This window comes from Loxodonta africana, chromosome 9 (genome assembly GCF_030014295.1).
Source record: "Loxodonta africana isolate mLoxAfr1 chromosome 9, mLoxAfr1.hap2, whole genome shotgun sequence".
In the NCBI taxonomy this organism is placed as follows: domain Eukaryota; kingdom Metazoa; phylum Chordata; class Mammalia; order Proboscidea; family Elephantidae; genus Loxodonta; species Loxodonta africana.
The window spans coordinates 28087597-28108482 of NC_087350.1; the positions used below are offsets into that span (position 1 = coordinate 28087597).

At 42.7% G+C, this 20886-nt stretch overlaps 1 protein-coding gene across 8 annotated transcripts in view; it reads left to right on the top strand.

Annotated features, from left to right (window-relative positions):
- Nucleotides 1–15942, top strand: part of TLE1 (TLE family member 1, transcriptional corepressor) — a 103470-nt gene extending 87528 nt beyond the window's left edge. Inside the window, exons 12-17 of one of the 8 annotated variants that reach the window (XM_064291195.1) lie at nt 4693–4942; nt 6696–6943; nt 11189–11336; nt 12698–12848; nt 14191–14267; nt 14410–15942. In XM_064291195.1, coding sequence (XP_064147265.1) covers nt 4693–4942; nt 6696–6943; nt 11189–11336; nt 12698–12848; nt 14191–14267; nt 14410–14517 — 982 coding nt within the window. In that variant the 3' untranslated portion in view covers nt 14518–15942. The remainder of the gene's footprint in view (nt 1–4692; nt 4943–6695; nt 6944–11188; nt 11337–12697; nt 12849–14190; nt 14268–14409) is intronic. The other 7 variants (XM_064291197.1, XM_023544730.2, XM_010587489.3 and 4 more) reach the window with 7 other exon arrangements.
- The last annotated feature ends 4944 nt before the right edge of the window (nt 15943–20886 follow it).

Consider the following 20886-nt stretch of genomic DNA (forward strand, 5'->3'; position numbering starts at 1 on the left):
CAGGATGGTCCTCAGACGAGGGGTCCAGGAAGTGGAGCTTCGTGCCCTGCAGTTTGCCACAGTCCTACCCAAATGTCCTGCTCTCCTCTTTGAGTGTTTGTTCAAGCCTTTGCCAAGGGTCGTGTCTCCCACCCTCACCTTTTATAATTTATGCATTTTTATGATTTCCCTCCTTTTTTTTTTTTTTTAGTCATTGTCCTAGGAGTTCCTGCGTGGTGCAGTTAATGAGCTCAGCTGCTAACCAAAAGGTTAGAGGTTCAAGCCCACCCAGAGGTGCCTTGGAAGAAAGGCCTGCAGCCTGTGTGTAAAAACCCTATGGAGCACAGCTGTGCTCTGACACACATGGGGTCGCCAGGAGTCCGAGTCGACTCAGTGGCAACTAGAAAGCCATTGTCCTTGTGCTTTCCTGATTCCCACCTCACATCTTCCTTCCTCTCTGTATCCTCTGACCCTCAGGATTCTGCCCGGTGGTTGAGATAAGAGGCCTTAATTCACAGTATTTCTCGCTTTCCCACTTAAAAAATCCATGGTGGTTTAATAACGATACCGTCATTTCCTAAAGACCTGAAGATGCACCGCAGTTGCCAAGTACTCTGTGTTAAGTGCTTTGTTATTCTCTCTTAATCCTTACAACCACCCAGTGACCCTTATATTTTATCATTTCTGTCTTATGGATCAGGAAGTGAACACATTATAGGATGCAGGTCCTTAAGGCCAGTTAGTGAGGCTGGTGAGCCAGGACTCCAAACCTAAGGTGCATTAACAGCAAAGTCTGGGCTCTGGACTTGGCTGGGAACATGATCTGATGTGTTAATCAGTTAGGTGCTGTACTTTTTCTTGAATAAACAAATCTAAACTTTTAAAATTGAGGTATAACATGCATGGAGAAAAGGGCATAATTGTATGTGGATAGCTCAGTGACATCATATTCATGCACACACCCAGGTAGCAGCCCCTGGATCAGGGAGCACAGCAGTGCCATCACCCCAGAAGCCCCTCCTGTGCCCCTTCCAGTCTCTGAAGGTAGCCACTACCCTGACTTATAATGCCATAGATTAATTTTGTCTGTTTTTGAACTTCTATAAATAGAATCATGCCATATATGCTTTTTCGTGTCTGCCCTCTTTGTGAATTCAGCCTTGAGAAATAGTCATAAACATTCTGTTTGCAAACCCTTTCTTGGTTCCTTTTACTTTTCCTACTCTGACAATCAGTTGAGAACGTAAGTTTCCTTCTGGGGTATCTTTAATATCGTTATGATGAGCCGTCAGTGTGGCCTTTTCTAGAGAAGAACGTGTCATTCTTATCCGTAAATAACTACCTAATTCAAAGCTGTCTTGCTTGTTCCTCTGGTTTCTGCTTCCAGTCGATCTCTTGTTGATACCCATCAGCCCTTTGCGCTGTCCTGGCTGGCGCACCGTTTGTTCATGTTCTCCTGTGTGCGGGCAGCACCAGCCTCCTCCATGCCCCACGAAGTCTGCTGTGTTAGCATCCCTATGGGTTTCCCATGGGATGGACCAGTGTTCACAGCTTTTGGCAGCAGTTGGCTGCACTGTGACTCAATTTTAAATTGCCTCAGTGTGATGATCACAGGCCCTCTGTGCAGTTTAAAGACTAGGACACCTGGAAGAGAAGGGATTGTTCCTGAGACACTGACGCAGATCTCTCTGTGCTCCCTGGGTCTGTTTTAATCTGGAACACTTAACCCTATAATAAGCAGGGTGCCAATTGAAGCAAAATAAAATTTCCTTCCCCTGAAAGTCTGAAGTCATTAAAAGAGCACTTGATGGAAACTTGGACTATCTGGAAGTGTACACGTTGATTTATGGCAAAGAAAGAGAAACTAAATTTCCTATGTGCCCTTTCTCCCACTTCCCACAGAGAAGTTCTCTCACCACCTTAATCACTGTTCTTACAAACTACGTTTGAGTCTATTTTTATTTTTGAAAACTGGACATTTCTCCAGCTTCACCTGGATAGTCCTTTGTTGTTTTAGGGTCCAGATCAAGATTCCTGATATCTGGGTCACATAACTTGCGTGTTTTTAGGTGCCATCGAGTTGGCCCTGAATCATGGTGACCCCATGTACTATGCGATTGGACTATTGTGCTCCATAGGGCTTTCACTGGCTGATATTCTGGAAGTAGGTAGGTAGGTCTTCCTTCCTGGTCTTTCTTAGTCTGGAAGCTCTGCTGAAGCCTGTTCAGCATCATAGCAACATGAAACTGTCCACTGACAGATGGTGACTGCAGTTTGCGTGCACTGGCCAGGAGTTAAACCAGGTCTTTCAACATGGAATGCGAAGATTCTACCACTGAAGCACATGTCCCATATTAACTTGTTACTTGTAGAAGATTTCTCCTTGGACTTGAATAGTCTTAAATGTCTACAGTTCTTGTGGTCTCTTCCTCAAGGCTGATAAAATGAATCCAACTCCAGACATTTCATAACAAGTAGTATAGGCCCCTTTTCAACTAATAATGTACATGTGCATGTACTGAAATGCCACGTGGACTTGACCCTTTACTAAGGACGCCAAAGGATCCTGTTGTATAAAAAATAATAGGTTTAGTCGTTGGTGAGAGCCTTGAGCTGTACTTGTTTTATATGCGTATCTTTTTCCCAGGACCTTCTCTGTGTTTCCCATTATATATGCCCAGTTATTCAGATTAAGAGAACATTAAAGAATTGGGCCATATAGCCATTTAGTATTAGTTGTTGGAACCAGTTTTCCAGGAGATAGTAACACATCTAATATTATTTCTTCTGGTTGGGATGAGGGGAATTTATTTTAAAAACCTTCACATATTTGATATTTTGCTTTTATGAAGGGAAAAATCATAGCATATATTTTATTTTCAAGCTAAGGAAGTAAACACAATTTCCTTTATAAGGGTCAGCACAAAGCTGGTTCCTGGGAGACAGAGGTTAAAGATGTCCCAAATGTCCAGCTTTTCCAAGCTGCTGCTGTACCATTCCATCATCTCTAGTATCAACTACTCCCACCCCCCTCAGCACTCTCCCTCCTGTCTTTGGGTTCCCTAATTCGCTGCAGTGTCTCACGGAACTCAACGAACCATATAAAGGAAATGGCTCACGTGGTTGTGGAGGCTGACAAGCTCCAAATTCGAGGTTCAGGTGTAGGCTTCTCCTTGGCCATCAGTCTCTGCCCACAGGCACTCAGCTTTCTTGCTTCGCGGGCCAGGAAGCCCGCTGCGTCATCTCCTCCTGGTCTCTCCTGCCTTGGTGGTGGTGGGCTCTTCTCTTTCCCACTTCTGGAGTGGCTCATTTCAAGCCCAGCAGGATGACAAAACTTACCAATTCTCTTAGTGGGCTACAATTGCCCTATCATTTAGTCCCACCCAGTCACCTAGGTGGGAGTTACAAGACCATGTTAAGAAGGGCCAGTGGTGGTCTTCAGAGTGAGTTGTGCGTAATTCCATCAGTTGGGATTGGGGTGATTATATTAGCACTTCTGCTTCTTCTGTTCTTTAAAATGTCCTTTTTTTGTGTATGTTTTATAATGTTCATAATATATTAGTGTATACAGTTTAAATAACTAGATCATTGGAAGAAAAAATATGCTTTAAGATTTTGGTATGGAAAAAAGTATATGCAATGAGAATTGGGTTTGGTTGTATTTAACAGAAGAAAAACAGTTTCTTAAATAACGTAGAAATTTATCTCTTTCATCCATAAAAGATACTAGTTATTGGCAACCCAAAGCAGGTGTTATAGCTCTGCAGTGTTACCAGGGCCTCTGCATCCTGTCTTTCTGGTCTACCTCTCTCAGCCATTGGTTTCCATATTCAATTCTTCTTTTCTAAAATGGATGCTGAAACAAACACCAGTCATCTTACTCATGATTCAGTCAATAGGAAAGAGCAAAAGAGGACACTTCTCCCTTCCTTTTAAGTTAAGAATTTCTATAAAATGCCATCCAGTGGTTTCTGGCTTATCTCGTGGGCCTACTTGGCTAATGGAGAACTAGAAAAAGTAGTTTTTTAGCTGGGAGCTTTGTTGCCATAGGGTAAGGTTGATTGTTGAGGAAGAAACTTAAAGTCTGTGTCACAAAGCCATTTGACATCAGAGAAGCTCCTTATTTTCTCTTGATTATGCAAAAGGGACTTTAGGTCCATGCCTTGAAGTGGTATGTTTAGAAAGCCATTTTTGTTTTTTTTTGTGTGTGTGTATGTGTTGAAATGCACTATTTACTGTGTGTGTGATTATTATGAGTTCTTAGGGACTTAAGCATTGGCAGTAATAATGTAAAATTGTCGTAAGATCGTACAGGTATAAAAGGTACACAGGAAGGAGGTATTTTATATTAATTTGGAAACACATTTAATGTTTTATAATGAGACTTGAGACTTGCTGTGTGGAATGCATAAGCACAATTTTAAAATCCTAATATAGCAAATGCAGTTCAATATATGTGCCTACTGGTACCTCCCCCCTCCCAAGATTGCTGCAATTATTTATTTTAACTTTGTCAGCAAATACTCCAACTTATGTTGATTCCTGAAGGAAATCTGAACATCAGTGAAATTGAGAATCTTATTTTCTTTGTGTTTCCCCGAGCAGGGCTGAGGTAATGGCAGATTCCTTTACAAGAAATGACTTTTCTGTCTTCTCCCCTGTCTTCCTTTTTCCATTGTCCTCTCTTTTCTCCAACCGTCCCCTCTCCAAAAGTGCATACTCCTTCCACGTCACTGCAGACGGTCAGATGCAGCCTGTCCCCTTCCCCCCTGATGCCCTCATTGGACCTGGAATCCCCCGGCATGCTCGCCAGATCAACACGCTGAACCACGGGGAGGTGGTGTGCGCCGTGACCATCAGCAACCCCACGCGGCACGTGTACACGGGTGGGAAGGGCTGCGTCAAGGTCTGGGACATCAGCCAACCTGGCAACAAGAGTCCTGTCTCCCAGCTCGACTGCCTGGTGAGTGAACAGGAACTGGCGCACAAGGGTAATTTCTCCCTGGAGGCTCAATAAGGAAATAGCTGTCCGGGCCTGGGTTTTATTCTTATTATGAGGAAATGGAAGCCCGTTCTGTTTCCTGTGTTAGCTATTTAGCTCTCCCCACCCTGCTCCCTCGAATGCGGAGATTTCATTTGTTGCCATTTCAGTGCTTAAATCTCGGAATTGATGGATTTTTATTCGTACAGAAGTTCTCCTTGTTTGGATGTGTGTTATAAAGGGGTTTCCCATTTAAAGGATAAAAGCACAAGCTTGGCCTGGACTCTGATCCCTGCAATCCACTCAACTTAATTTCCCTACCGCCTTGAGATAAACATTGAATAGTAAACATTTGATAAAGTGACATAAAAACCATCTGAACAGAGTCCGTGCTTTCAGCGAGACCTGGGAGAGCTTGGTTTAGTTTCAGTGATCCTGGCATTAGGAAAGGGTTAATAGATCATAATGGAAAGGGCTCCAGGTGCCAGGTAAGAAATGAGGGCAGCCTTCAATAAACAGGCCTGACAAGAACACTGTCCCAAGGCACCTAACCCACTCCTCTCAGAGTATGAGAATAACATTGTACGTATTTCAGGGACCAGGAACACGCCAGGACATGCTTTAAGCTCTAAGCTGTAACCCCAGGATTTACAGACCACGTACCGTTTGCCTTAAGGAAACTGAAGGCGGGCCACCTGTCCTGCTTCTGGTATGGTGTCTGACTAGATGCTGTCTCTCAGTTGCTTAGTTTCCCCGATACCTACCTGGAGAATTGTTAGGATTCTGGAGAAAGTATTTCCATAAAGGAGAGTGGCGGTGTTTTTGAGACACAAAGAATTTTTTGAGAAGTTGTTGGGTTTTTTTTTAAGCAAGTAGTTTAAAAATATCTCTATTTCTGAAACTTGGGACTTAGACACGGCCCATCATTCCGTAGTAATGGCAGTATTTTGTAACGTTCATTACCTGCTCTGAAGTTAAATGTTTAAAGTTTTTCTCATCTTCGAAAGATAGGCTATTATGCAAGCATGTTAAGAACTTCATGTATCTGTTTTGAGTTTAAATTGGAGGATAGATGTTATTGGTTGTTGGGTGAGGGAAGTAATTTTAGGATCCTTTTTTTTTTTATACCCTTACTGAAATTTTTTTTTTTTTAACTTAAAAAAAAAAAAAATACGAGTTTTTCATAGAGAGAGGCCATTTTTTATCAGTTTCTTTGGTCTCTAGATTGAGAAGCTTAAATGTGACAGTAGCCACATTACAATGTGAGAAAGCGGCTCTGTTAAGTTCTCAGATAAAGATCCATCTGACTAATGAGGACCCAATACAGGCATTAGGTAGAATGCTCAGGGTAATAAAAATCAAGACAGAGAGAGTGGGTCTTGCAGTTTCCAGATAGTACATAGTGGAGGATGATGAGGTAAAAGATTTATAAACTGGCTTTGAAAAGTGGTTTCTTCCTGGAGAAGTAGGTCTGCATCGACAGATAATTTCAGTGCTGTCTATTAAGCAGGAAATTGGACATCAGGAACAGTTATCTAAGCTTTCCCAAATGCCTCAGCAATCCCATGAGTTTATTATGTTTACTATTTTGAAGGACCCCAATATTGACTATAGAACTCTTGTTAGGGTGTCCGTAAAATAAAACTCTTCAACAATCAAGATAGCAGCCAGAGAGCGCGGCCTTATCTTTTGCTTCATAATGCATGATAGTAATTGAATTATGTCTATTTCACAGAATAGAGATAATTATATCCGTTCCTGTAAATTGCTCCCTGATGGCTGCACCCTAATTGTTGGAGGGGAAGCCAGTACTCTATCCATTTGGGACCTGGCGGCTCCGACTCCGCGAATCAAGGCGGAGTTGACGTCCTCAGCTCCTGCCTGCTACGCCCTGGCCATCAGCCCCGACTCCAAGGTCTGCTTCTCGTGCTGCAGCGATGGCAACATCGCAGTGTGGGACCTGCACAACCAGACACTGGTGAGGTGAGCAAATAGTGCTTTCTAAGGGCAGGAGGGAGAAGTTCTCCTTGTATAGCCGGGCCACCTCTCCTTCTCTCTGACTGTTCCCTAGGATCTCTGCCCACATGCTAATTACCAGGCTTGGAACTCGGTCCTGGAGTGGGGGGTGTGTGTGTGTGTGTGCGTGCACTTATGCATGTGTGCACACTCACAAAGACAAAACTGTGTCCCTCCCCTTGAGTCTTGGTGTGCTGCAGCACGAGTTGACACTGTGGAGCTCTAAGACTGTCATCAAGAATTTTTACCTCCTTAATGGAGTCCCTGGGTGATACAAATGGTAGATGTGCTCACTTGCTAACCCAGAGGTTGGAGGTTCAAGTCCACCCAGAGGCATCTGGAAGAAAGGCCTGGGATCTGATCCATTTCTGAAAAATGAGCCATTAAAAACCTTATGGATCACAGTCCTACTCTGACACGCATGAGGTCACCGTGAGATGGAACTGACTCTATAGCTCCCGTTCTTTAGTTGGCATTAAAAAAAAAAAAAAAAACTGGTTGTGTCAAGTCCAACTCATAGCGACCCTATAGGACAGAGTAGAACTCCCCGCCTAGGGTTTCCAAGGTGGTGGATTCGAACTGCTGACCTTTTTGTTAGCAGCTGAATGTTTAACTGCTGTGCCACCACGGCCTCCACTTCCATCTACAACCCAGCATATTCTCGGTTTTTCTTCTCTTTTTAGTTGACATATAGAGGCTAATAAACTTTTATCAAAAATATTTCTGCTTCTGCCAAGGGATGGCATAACCCGGATTACACAGTAGGGCAAAAGGTCCTCAGTACTAGATACTTTTGACTTTGGCAAGAACCTTGTTTATGCAAATGGTAGCCCACTGATAAAGGGTAACAGAAAATCAACAAAAGGATGTTTGAAGAGGGGATTCCACAGATTTCACTCACAAAGGGTTTTAAAGTATTGGTGTTTGTCAATAACTAAAGAGACCTGCCCAGGGATCATTACAGCCAGGGGTGAGCCAGGCTCTGCTTGGCTTCCTGGAAACGGCCCTCCTCACCTTAGCAATGGCTGTGGCTCAGCTACATTCCTCTCTCCCCTCGGCTCCTACCACCTTACGCCCCCGTCCAAAGGCACTGCCCACACCACAGGCTAGCAAAAAGTCTTGTAAAAAGTAAGCATCAGCTAAAGGGCAAAGGTAAAATCAGCCTGTGCTTCACTTTTTTGTTTCACATTTCATCTTCATGTCCTCACTTGGAAATAACCTTCGTTGAGGGTGCCATTTTAGGGCAGGGGCTTATTTGGCCAGTTTCAGCTGCCGTTGAGCCTTTTCTGACACATGGCGACTCTTGTGCGTCAGAGAACTGGGCTCCATAGGGTTTTCAGTGGCCAATTTTTTGGAAGTAGGTCACCAGGCCCTCCTTCCAAGGTGCCCCTGAGTGGACTTGAACTGCCGCACTTTAGGACAGCAGCCATACTCGTTAACTGTTTATACCACCCAAGGACTCCAGCTTATTTGACAGGCCTTCTAATGTGTTTGAGTCCATGTCCCAAAGGGGAGGGACTGTAGAAATCACCTCAGCAGCAAACTGCCCTCAAGCCTGCTTTGTAGAAATACTGTCAGCGTCACCAAGCCAGGCCCTGGCCCTGTGAGTGGGTAGCCAGGTGGCAGTCGGTTTTTTCTTACTACTCCCTGTGCAGCTCAAAGTGAGCAAGTGGACTGAGGCAGCCAGAACAGAGAGCCCATTCCACCTACCAAAAACAAAACAAACCCGTTGCCCTCGAGTCGATTCCAACTCATAGCGACCCCATAGGACAGAATAGAACTGCCCCATAGGGTTTCCAAGGAGCAGCTGGTGGATTTGAACTGCTGACCTTTTGGTTAGCAGCTGTAGCTCTTAACCACTGTAGCATCAAGGCTCTACTTCCACCTGTAACTCAGAAAATTCTTGCTTTTTCTTCTCTGTTTAACTTAATAAATAGCACTTTTGAAATACAAAGTCAAAGTGCTTTTTAAATATTAATTCATTAATCCTCCTCATTCTGGAAACCCTGGTGGCATAGTGGTTAAGTGCTACGGCTGCTAACCAAAGGGTTGCAGTTAAAATCTGCCAGGTACTCCTTAGAAACTCTATGGGGCAGTTCTACTCTGCCCTATAGGGTCGCTGTGAGTCGGAATCGACTCGATGGCACTAGGTTTGGTTTTTGGTAATCCTCATTACACCTATATAGCTGTTACCCCCATTTTACAGATAGGGAAGGTGAGGTACAAAGAGGCTCCGTTTACCTGCCCTGTGTTGCACAGGCATGGGTGGAGTTGAGGTGGGAGCCTAGGCATTCTGCTCTCTGAACCCTCACCCTGTGTGGGCTCCCACAGAGTAAATGAATACTTTTTGGGCATAATGGGGTAGCACTTTATAAACTTTTCTCTATTTGGACTAGTGTCCAAGAGCCACATGTGGCTGGTGGCTACTATGTGCGAAGGGGCAACACAGTCTGTGGAATGTCTTTGTATCTACGATGACGCAGCACATTCTGAACAGTTGTGAGATCTGCCCTTTGGGAGCCAGAGAATAACGCCAAGGTGTGTGGGCGCAGGGCAGAGGGATAAAGGAACACCCATCTAGCTCTGCAGGTCAGCAGAGAAAGGCATTTTTAGCCAAGGAGTGAAAGCATTTAATGAGGTATAAAGGTTAAAAGAAGTCAGAGGGTGAAATGAAGAGGAAGTCACTGGATTTCAAGAGCAGTTTGAGGGAGAGAAACGTGGCGTTTTCAAAAGGCAAAATGGACTGCTCTGGGCCTGGGTGGACCCGAGGGGACGTCTTGGAGGCCAGCTGGGACAGTTGAGGTACCACCCCACAAGGAGGCCATGGAGGAGGAGAGTGAGGATGTGTGTAGGGAAAGGACTAGACCAGATCTTGAGGTGTGGAAGTGCGAGTAGCTTGAGGAAGGAAGCCATTTGATGTTTACATCTTGTCTCAGAATTCAGAACAACAATGGCATTTTTCTTTTCTCTTAACCAGTTGCCCTTGAGTTAACGCTGACTCACGGGGACCCCATGTGTGTCAAAGCAGAACTATGCTCTGTATGGCTTTCAGTGGCTGATATTTTGGAAGTAGTTCATCCAGCCTTTCCTCCAAGGCACCTGTGGGTGAACTTGAACCACTAACCTTTCAGTGAACAGCCACACGCGTTAGCTATTTGCACCACCCAGGGATTTCTTTCTTCCCTTACACTCTCTAAAGTCCAAGCCCAGCTGATGAGTTTGGAGCTCTGCAGGAATGATAAGGGATAGGGAGTGGAGAGGAGATGAGAGAAAGAAAAGGCCTTCTTCTCGGTGAGAATGGGGTCCAGACCTCTTCCCATCTGCTCTTGTCCCTTTGCCACCAGCTCCCCTGCAGCTTGCAAAACTGAGTCCTGAAGGACAGTTGCCACCATTCTTCACAAATTGCCAGCCCCATGATGCTCACAGTGACCCTCCCACATGCTTTTATAGGGTTTTCAGTGCCTGCGCTGAACACATCTCCATTGATGGGTTGTTTCTGGCAAAGGTCTTTGAGTAAAGCGTGAAGTTCCCTTTAAGAAAACAACCTCCCGCTCAGCTTCTAGCGGGGACTTGCTGAGGTACCACAGATCTGCCTCAGCAGTTAGCTTTGTCTCTGCTCAGAACCCCTGCAGGTAGGAGGTCAGGATGGCCCTTGTCTCTGGGGGTTGAAGTTTCCTAATGCGGGACTCTTTCTACTACAGCCAGCAAGGTGCAAGAGACGTGTGAGCTCCTGTGCTGTTGGCACGAAGGGCAGCGCTGTGTTGACTTACTCACGGCACTGGGAGGGATTCTGGAGTCTCCTGCTTGTAACCTAGCCACTTCTTTTTCACAATTGAAATGCAGGCCTTTATCTTTAAGGAATATATTTAGAATTTTGTGTGTTTGTCCCCTTTTTTTAAAACACCTTTACAGACCTGGGAGGAATTACACCTTCCAGACGAATTTGTAAGAAAAGCATAGGAACAAATGTGACTTCTTCCGTGTAGTAACCTAAGATGGCATCCACGTCTTTAGCACTTGGATCATGAAGAAAGAAAAAGCAAATCCACAGGTGCTGCTTCATAGCCTCCTCGGGGGAAGGTTGGTTTGATCTTGTACGTCAGCAGACACCAAAGAGATGACACACGCTCACAGAATCCAAAACTAACAACACAACAGCATTTCCTTGAGCTCTGGCAGGAAATCATTATTCATTCTGGTTTGTTTTATCAGGCAATTCCAGGGCCACACAGACGGAGCCAGCTGTATTGACATTTCTAACGATGGCACCAAGCTCTGGACTGGCGGTTTGGACAACACGGTCAGATCCTGGGACCTGCGAGAGGGGCGGCAGCTCCAGCAGCATGACTTCACGTCCCAGGTGATTGGCTGTCCCTAGCCCAGCCTGTGTGAGCTGTTTGTTTGTGGCGTCCTTCTTCACCCTCCCTACCCCAAAGCACAGTAGTAGCTAGACCAACAGGACTAGGGCTGAATTGGAGATACTGCTTAAAACAGAAAAATACTGAAGCTCTTGGCATGGTTTTCAAAATCGTATTGGTTAAGTCACGTTAGCTGTTTTATTTATATGTGACTTCGCTGAAGTAGTTCATTCAGAGAAGAATGTACAGTTTTCTTTCCACAGTGTTTGATCTGTAGTACGTATTCTCCCCATCTCATGTAGGAGTGAGAGATGGTTATTTGATTCACATATAAATAGAGCTTGGAAAATATGCAGGGTAGTCGGCTAGGAGTGGAGAAAAATCAGCACTGCTCTGAAAGTTAATTCATTCCCCTTGCATCGGGAAGCTTAAAAAAACGCAAAGGTCACAGTGGAAGCCCATTTTATCACTCATCCCTTAAAAAAATGGAGTCATGGCTGACTAGAGTCATGGAGTTTTGAAATAACATAAAAAATGGCAACTTCGATTTTAATTATAAAAATTATTTTGATGTCAAGTATCTGAACCCAGACCTGTTTTGGAAAAGACAGTCAGTGCTTGCTATTGTAAGTAGGGGAGAATTGTTCTTTTGATCATTACTTGGTGTTTACTTACTTTTTTGGTAATAAATTGCACTCAAAACAAAAAAACAAAAACCAGGAGAAAGCGGACTAAATTCCATATCACTGTTCATGTTTTGTTGAGTTTTCTTATAGTTGAACCTGTTCCACTCCTTTCCCAACATAAGTGGGGTACTATTTTTGATTTGCCTTTTTTTTTTTTTTAAACTTCTTAGGGAAATGTTCAAACATATCTGAAAGCATAGAGGAGGACGTTCAAACACATATGAAAATACAGAGAATTATACAATAAACCCCATGTGCCATCAATACCCATCAACACCTGGCCAGTTTTTTCTGTCTCTTCTACCACCCTCTCCCCCAAACACTGGATTATTTTAAAGTAAATCTCAGAGACATGATGTCATTTCATCCATAAGTATTTCTGTTAGTATTTCTGAAAAGATAAGGACTCTTTTAAGCCTCTTTAAACTAATACCATTATTTTTAAGAGTAATTCTTTAATATCATACGTTGTAAGCATTCACATTTTCCCAATTGTTTCATAAAGGCTTTTTACCATTGGTTTGTCTGAGCTGGTTTGCTTGTCCTGTAGACTCTCCCAGAGTCTGGATTTTGCTGATGACATCCCCCCATCCTTGCTATTTTTTCCCGTCTTGCTGCCTTCTCGCTTCCTCAGCTTATTGAACAGGATAATCAGTGAGCCTGTTCTGTTTCTATAGATCTTCTCGCTCGGGTACTGCCCCACTGGAGAATGGCTGGCCGTGGGCATGGAGAGCAGCAACGTGGAGGTTCTGCACGTCAATAAGCCAGACAAGTATCAGCTGCATCTCCACGAGAGCTGTGTGCTGTCCCTAAAATTTGCTTATTGTGGTGAGTTCACTGAAAGGAAAGTGGAGGGCTTTCATGGCCTACATGGAAAATTCTTCTTAAAGAATATGGTGGAGGTCCTATCTGGGAAGAAAATATTCTCGGAACAGCTGGATGCAGTAATTCTCATGTCTTAATATGTCCCTCGGAGGACAGTAATATCTATTTCAGTCTGTTTGGCTAATTTGAGAGAAGTTAGTCAGACTATGAAATTGCCTTATACAAGGTTTTGACTAATATTTGTGTTCACCGGGGTAACCTAGGGTGAGGATGGTCGTGTAATTAGTTGTCACTCTGAAGAGGGGCAGGTGGGAATTTATGGAAGAAAGGGGCAGGGGTGGTGGAGATCTTTATGGACTGACCAGGAGGAAGAATATTTAGCAGCACCCAGACTCTGAGACTCTGCAGTGAGGATAAAGAAGACTGAAGTTCATGTTGACACTGTTCTTGTGCACTGCAAGTGGTCAAATATTTATTCACAGAATGGATGGATGCATCTAAAAAAATAAAATAAAAAATTCTGACTCATGGCAATCGCCTGTGTATCAGAGTAGAACTGCTTATAGAGTTTTCAATGGCAAGTTTTTCAGAAGTAGATCTCTAGGTCTTCTGAGGTGTCTCTGGGTGGATTCGAGCCACCAGCCTTTTGATTACCAGCTGAACACATTAACCGTTGGCACACCTAGAATTGTGTGTTTTTCTCAGAATTCAGAGCAACAGTGGACCCAGGGACTCACTCTGATGGAGGAGTCGCTGTCACTGAGCACATTCTATGTGCCATATGTTGTGTCTGGCATTTTACTCAAATGAGGCGTTGGGCCCTTACTAGCCCCATTTTGAGGAAATGTACTGCATGAAAACAACTTCATTGATTCAGTATTTGAGGTCTGCTGCTGTGTGTTGTGAATCCAGTGGCTAACAGGGCTGACACTGTCCCTGCCACTGCTTGGATTATACCCCAGCTCACACAGTTACTTCACAGTGGAGCCCAGATTTAAAACACCTGCGCTTTCCACTGATGTCATAGACCAACCCCTTGGACATGATAAAAACCAGTTACTGTGGAGACAATTCCTACCTAAGGTGACCCCATGCCAGTCAGGGTAGAACTGTGTTCATAGGGTTTTCAATAGCTGATTTTTCAGAAGTAGATTGCTGGGCCTTTCCTCTGAGGTGCCTCTGGGTGGACACGAACCTCCAACCTTTCAGTTAGCAGCCGAACTTGTTAACCTTTTTCACCACCCAGGGACTCATTAAAAGTGATCTGAGTTTCATTATGATCATGCTTATAGTATCGTAGGAATTTTAATCTTGCCAAAACTGCATGTTCCTTTGCTAATTCTAGGTAAATGGTTTGTGAGTACTGGAAAAGACAACCTCCTCAATGCTTGGCGGACCCCCTACGGAGCCAGTATATTCCAGGTAAGTGTGTGCTCCTTACATAGAGTGGCAGTTCAACCACGATTCACTCCATGAAACCAGATGTGAAGAACCCTCGTAGGGAGCAGGGCCCCTGTGTATCTCGGCTCCACCTTAAACACGTACCCTCTGTTTTCTCTTCCAGTCCAAAGAGTCCTCGTCAGTGCTTAGCTGTGACATCTCTGTGGATGACAAGTACATAGTCACTGGCTCAGGGGACAAGAAGGCTACAGTCTATGAAGTCATCTACTGAAAACATAATGTGGTTTAACGTTTATAGTTGAATTGGGCCAAAATGTTTTGAATTTGTAGAAATAGAAACGTTGTAACTTTAAAAAGGAAAACAAAAACCTGTTTCCGAGTCTTGACACAAAACTGCTTGGAGTCTGCAAAAAGGAGGCGACAAGTCCATCAACAGAAGGTCACCTAGCTACCTAGACCAAGTGGAGCACCGAGGCAGAGTGGACAGAGGAGCCGAGGGTGATAGGACTGAGGAACAGAATCTGCTGGCCCGCCTTAGAGCCCCTTACTTCCTTTCTGTGTGATCTGCCGTTCGCGCGTTGCCTGAGCGTGAGATTACCTTCCTGTTCCTTGCAGTTCACCTCTCGTTTCGCCCTTTCTAGACCAGTGGTGTCTCCAGTGAACTTGTTCCCTGGTTTTGCATCTTGTGAAATGTTTTTTTGTATTTTTGTTGAAGGTTAAACATTTGTATAAATTGTAAATATATTTGGTTTATTACAGTAAAGGCTTTAGTACCAATAATTGGTTTTTCTTTTTCTTTATGGTTTTTGTGAAAGCTCTGGTATTGTTGGTGTGGGTTTTATAAGCAAAGCCCAAACATTTGTAGAGGAAGTTTTACAGTGAGCTCCTTACTTTATGTTTGTGGACGTGGACTCCCGCTCACTGCACTGGAACCTAACCTATCAAACCCGTCTGGGTTACCAGAAGCGTGACACTAGGAATTGTGATCAGCTGAAGCTGTATTAACGGCAGCTTTATTTGGGAAGCTAAAATTACGTCACCAAGATTCATTCTTTTGTTACGATGTTCTTGTGGTTCAAGGTCACGAATTCAAGCTTGACTTTTTCCCTGGCAATTCATTGGAAGACTGCATATTATTTTCTCTAGAAGTCCTGATCCTTTCAAATCTATAGTCTGTCTCTTCACAAGCCTCACATTTCCCAAAATTGAGGTGACTTAGGCTTTGTGTTAAGATGTATAATACACACAAAGCTGTAGAATTCATTAACCTGTAAAAGAAAGGCGAGAAGTCAGCTAGTTGTGTCTTCATTAATACTTATTTGATCCATTATATTAATTTACTTAAGCCTATCATACCCAGCAGTTAGCCCCATCTCTCATTAAGCTTTCCCTGTAGCTACAGCCATTGCGTTCTCTCATTAGTCTTTGGTCTTTATTTTTGTGGACAAGTATTTGCTAATTTGGTGGTTAGATGAGATCTGTAACCCTGGGCTTTTAATAAGTCACCATACATGTTTCCTCTTGAAAAGGCTATGTGACTCATTCTTTATATACCTATCGTATACTGTTAATAGTTTAGAAAATGTTAATAACATTAAGCCAAGTGTCCTGGCTATTTAAAAATAGCGCTTAAGTAATTTTTAATACTCTTGTTTTCTTATGATCCGGCAAGTTGTTGACAGTTTGTCTTAATATTTTTATTTGTTTTCCAGACTTTTTTTTTTTTAAATACATTTAAAACATTACTTTGTTTTCTTTTTACCCAAAAAAAAAAAAAAAAAAAAATTTTTTTTTTTTTTTCCAGAGCTTGTTAAATATTGTCATTTCTCATTAAGTGAATGGCAAACCCCTAATTACTAAAGCTGATTTCTCTTTCACCCTTTCTGGTATAACGAAGTAAGTTTCTATAGACTTTGGTGGTTTATTAACCTAGCGTTTGCTTTTTTTTTTTCGTTCTCCTCACCTACTTTATTTCCTTCTTTCTTACAATAGTACAGTAGAGGTTAAGTTGCTATAACAAAGAGACCTAAACTCAATTCCACCTAGAGGCTTCTCTGAAGAAAGACTTGACTTCTTCCAAAGAAATCAGCCATTGAAAACTCTTTTGAGCACAGTTCTAGGCTGATACAGGGTCATCATGAGTCAGAATTGACTCAGTGGCAACTTTTTTTTTTTTTTTTTTTTAAAGCAATACCTTGGCTTCAAACCATGGGGGTTTGTTTCTCTCCCACTTAAGACCCAGGAAGCGAGGCCAGCAGTGCAGCTCTGGGCTTCCATGATGTTAACAGTTGCCGCCACTTGCAGCTAGCAAAAGGGAGAGTGGAAGACCAGGGGCAGGGATGTGTTTTTAAGGAAGGGACTAGGAATTCGATTCATCACTTCCACTATCAGTTCATTCGCAGAGACTTAGACATGGCACACTTGACCACAAGGGAGACTGGGAAATGTGGTCTCTTGCTGGTAGCCATGTGCCCGTGGAAGAAGGGGAGTTCCTTTGAAAGGATTTTGGGTTAAAGAAATAGTCCTATTTTCTATCAGTAGATTTTCTCCCTTCATCTCCTTTCGTACTTTATAGTTTTAAGCTCCTGTGTTCTTTACCTAGTGGAATTTTCTGAGGTCTAGACCATATCAACTCATCAATTATCTTGAGTCTGATGAAGCCACTTTGTTTGATTTTTGGATGAGACGCTCACTAGTTTGGTGGAGAGAGTCTTGGAAGAGGCCTTCTAGATCTAGCTGCTCTGCTCAGTGCATCTAGAATTTTACAAAATTGCCTAGACAATTGTTTGCATATTTGTAAAAAGGGAACCATAAAAATTATCATGCTTAGCTCTCAAGGTCTTGAGGATCAGAAGTGGATATGTGAAGCAGGGATGTGAGCAAACACTGGCCCATGAGTGGAAGGCATGGGTGGGAGAATGATTACTTCCTATGCAGTGAAATTAGGAGTCGCCATTCCTCTTGGAGATTGAATCACGTGATTTTTGAAACACAGGTAAACCAAGTATATATCTCTTGTTTTGTACATGGAATACAAAGTAGGCTTCAACACATTTGGATCCAACAATACATTTATCGATCCCCTCTATGCACTCTGCTGGAAACCCTGGTGGCGTAGTGGTTAAGTGCTATGGCTGCTAACCAAAGGGTTGGCAGTTCGAATCTGACAGGTGCTGCTTGGAAACTCTATGGGGCAGTTCTACTCTGTCCTATAGAGTCACTATGAGTCGGAATCGACTCGATGGCACTGGGTTTGGTTTTTGGTTTATGCCAGGCAGTTTCAAATATAAAAGTTTTGGGAAGTGGTTACTGTTGTCCCTATTTAAAGGAACCAAGTCTCAGGGAGTGGGTGGTTTTCTTCTAGTTAACAGCTTTCTTCTTTCCACTTTGCATATTTACAGTTTGCACAGTTCTCTCAAGTATCACTCCTATGCAATGTTGTAGGTATACGGATAGGTTGTGTTCGCTAATTTATAACTCAGTTTATATACATATTGTTTTATGAGTTCTTTATCAACAAAAATTTTCTTATGTTTAATCTTTTTTAATGATTCAGTCTTTATACCTTGTACACAGGTTTCTGCTATGTTGTTCTATGGAATTGGAGTTCATTGGGTAAAAATTGAAGTCCCATTGACGTTTTTATGGTACCTTTGTAACTAGATGTTCCTAGCACTTACTTTAAAAGAAGAGGAAAACATTTCACGTATATAATTAACATTAAGTTTCTGTTACTCGCCCGGCGATAGAGGTAGGAGGTGCCGGACATAGATTGTAAGAACCCGCACAGTAGCTGAGAGATAGAGTCTTGATGGGTTACATTTTTTAAGATCTCCTGACTTTTAAGTAGCAGCTCTGAGAGTCAAGCTTAGGGTCTACCTGGCTCCACAGCTGTACAGAATTCAAACATTTAAAAAAATTGTGCTTTTGCTAGTAGTACACCAGAAGTTGTGGATTTCTCAAAGTTTTTCCAGTTACTCAGAAAGTGGGATCAAATTCTTAATCCCAGCCTGAGGCTACTGCCTCTCTTGTAGCAGGAAGAAGCCTGAGTTGCAGTATTTCAAACCCTCCGCTGTACAATAGACTCACGGATTGTTCTCTTCTCAGGCCTGTCGGCTTCACTCTTCACTTGGCAATGGAGTCATCAGGTCACTGTAGTTTCAGGCTTCCCTGAGCAAGATGGCGCTTGTGTAAGGATCATCTCTGCCCCAGGGAACTTCTGTCCACACATTCAAAGCCTCTTTAGCTCTAGATTTTGTCCTAGCACTTAAAACAATTAAATGATTAGATTTTAATTGGGTTCACAAGTTTCTAGTGAAGTTGTTCTCAAACTCTCGTCTGCATCAGAATCAGTGGCAGGTCTAGTTAAAATTCAGATTTCTGGACCTCAGTCTTAGAGTCTGATTCACTGGGTCTGAGGGGCTGGGTAGGGGGGCACCTGAGAATCTGCATTACTGACAAGGTCCCAGGTGATCCTCAGGCAGTTAGTCTGGAAGGCCACCCTTTGAGAACTGGTGATCTAGAGTAATATTCTTTAATAGAACTCTAAATCTAATCAAAAACTATTAGAACATGTTAATATTCTCCTAAGACTTGAAGGAACCCTCTCACATTTTAGGCCATGGGGCTGAGGATTTAAAGTAAAATGACAATTAAATGCCAGGCAAGCTGTTTTCAAGTTGCTTGACAGCTGTTCTTTGGATAGTCTTGTCCCCCAAACTAACTTTTGAAGCAGAATATTACAATAGGTCTAAATCAAAATCGAGCTCTTAAAAAAGATGCTTTTTTGTTAAGACAAAACTCAAAGCAATGTGAATCTTCTAAGGTTTGGAAAACCTACTACAATGACCTAATGTAGCAGAGACCTCAAGAATGTATACAGTTTAAATTGAGTGGTGATATTTTTTTTTTATATAATTAAAAGTTAGGAGTCAGTCATAGAAAATTGGAATACTTACTGTGTGTAAAACAGTAAGCTGCTGACTTTATAGAATGTTTTTATGCTTCTAATTATTACATTGGGTTCAGTTATCCAACCAGTGTTGATTGAGGATATAACTGCATCATGTGGCAAGGTGGCCACAGGGCTGGTGACTAAGGTGAAATTACTCCATTGAGGGAGATCTGGAGAAGAATCTGCTGATGGTAATGGAGGAAGGGTATGATGAGGCACTGCCCTAAGGAAACCAGCAGTAAGGGATAGACAAACAGTTCTCAACAGTCTTGTGTGTGAATTAGCAATCTGACATTGGCTGGCCTTTGGCTAAAACACCCAAGGGTATCGTTCTAACAAATGCTTTAAAGATCTATTGTATGGCTGGTACCGTGCCAGGGGCTTCCATATATTTTGTCATTTAATTGCATTTAATTACTAGATATACCTTGTACTAAGAAATATATTCCCCTTTGTTTCTATAACAATTGTTTTTAATCATCAAAGTGTCATGTGTACCTGATACTCAGTTTGGAAAATACAACAAGATCCAAAGAAGAAAATAAGGGGGGTGGGGGAGGAAGTTGCCATCAAGTAAATTCCTCCTCATGGCGACCCCATACATATCAGTGTAGAACTGCACTCCATAGGGTTTTCAATGGAAAGTAGATCTACAGGCCTGTGTTCGGAGGCACCTCTGGGTGGATTTCAACTGCCAACCTTTCATTTTGTAGTCAAGCCACACAAAGACCCAGTCCTTTGTACTACTGAAGGACCAAAGAAAATAAGCCCCAACCCATTACCGTTGAGTTGATTCCAACTCATAGCAACCCTATAGGACACAGTAGAAGTGCCCCATAGAGTTTCCAAGGAGTGCCTGGTGGATTCGAACTGCCGACCTTTTGGTTAGCAGCCATAGCACTTAACCGCTGCGCCACCAGGGTTTCCGACCAAAGAAAATAGAAACCTATAATTGTAACACCTAGAAACAACCCATTAATATATTGACGTTTTTCTTGACAATTATTATGTCAAATGTAATAGTCATCATTACTAATAACGTTTGCTAGAAACCCTGGTGGCGTAGTGGTTAAGAGCTACGGCTGCTAACCGAAAGGCTGGCAGTTCAAATCCACCAGGCGCTCCTTGGAAACCGTATGGGGCAGTTCTACTCTGTCCTGTAGGGTCGCTATGAGTCAAAATCGATGGCAACGGGTTTGGTTTTTGGGTTTTAATAACATTTGCTGGGTGTTTACTATATGCAAAGGACAGTTAAGCACTGTATGTATATTCTCTTACTAAATTATCACAAAAGCCCAGTGAGCTGCTTAACTGGCTTCATACTTATTAACAGATGAGGAAACTGAAGCACAAACCTGTTACGTAGTTAGTCTGAGATTACACAGCTATTTATTGGTGGAGTCAGATTGTAAACCAAGAGGTCATACTCCAAAACTCATTCTCTTCATTCTACTGCTCTATCTCCCTCACTATGTGACTTTGTAACCTGGTTCCCACTTTATTTTTCCTGATTATTAAAAATTAATCAAAAACAACTTCATGTTAGATATATGCTAATTTGCCCATTTTTCACTCCGTTAGGTATGCAGGCTATTTCTAATATTTAGATATATAATATCTTTGTAAAGAAATTCTTTTAAAGAAAATGTTCATATGTAATTTTCTCTCCTTATTTCTTGTTCCTTA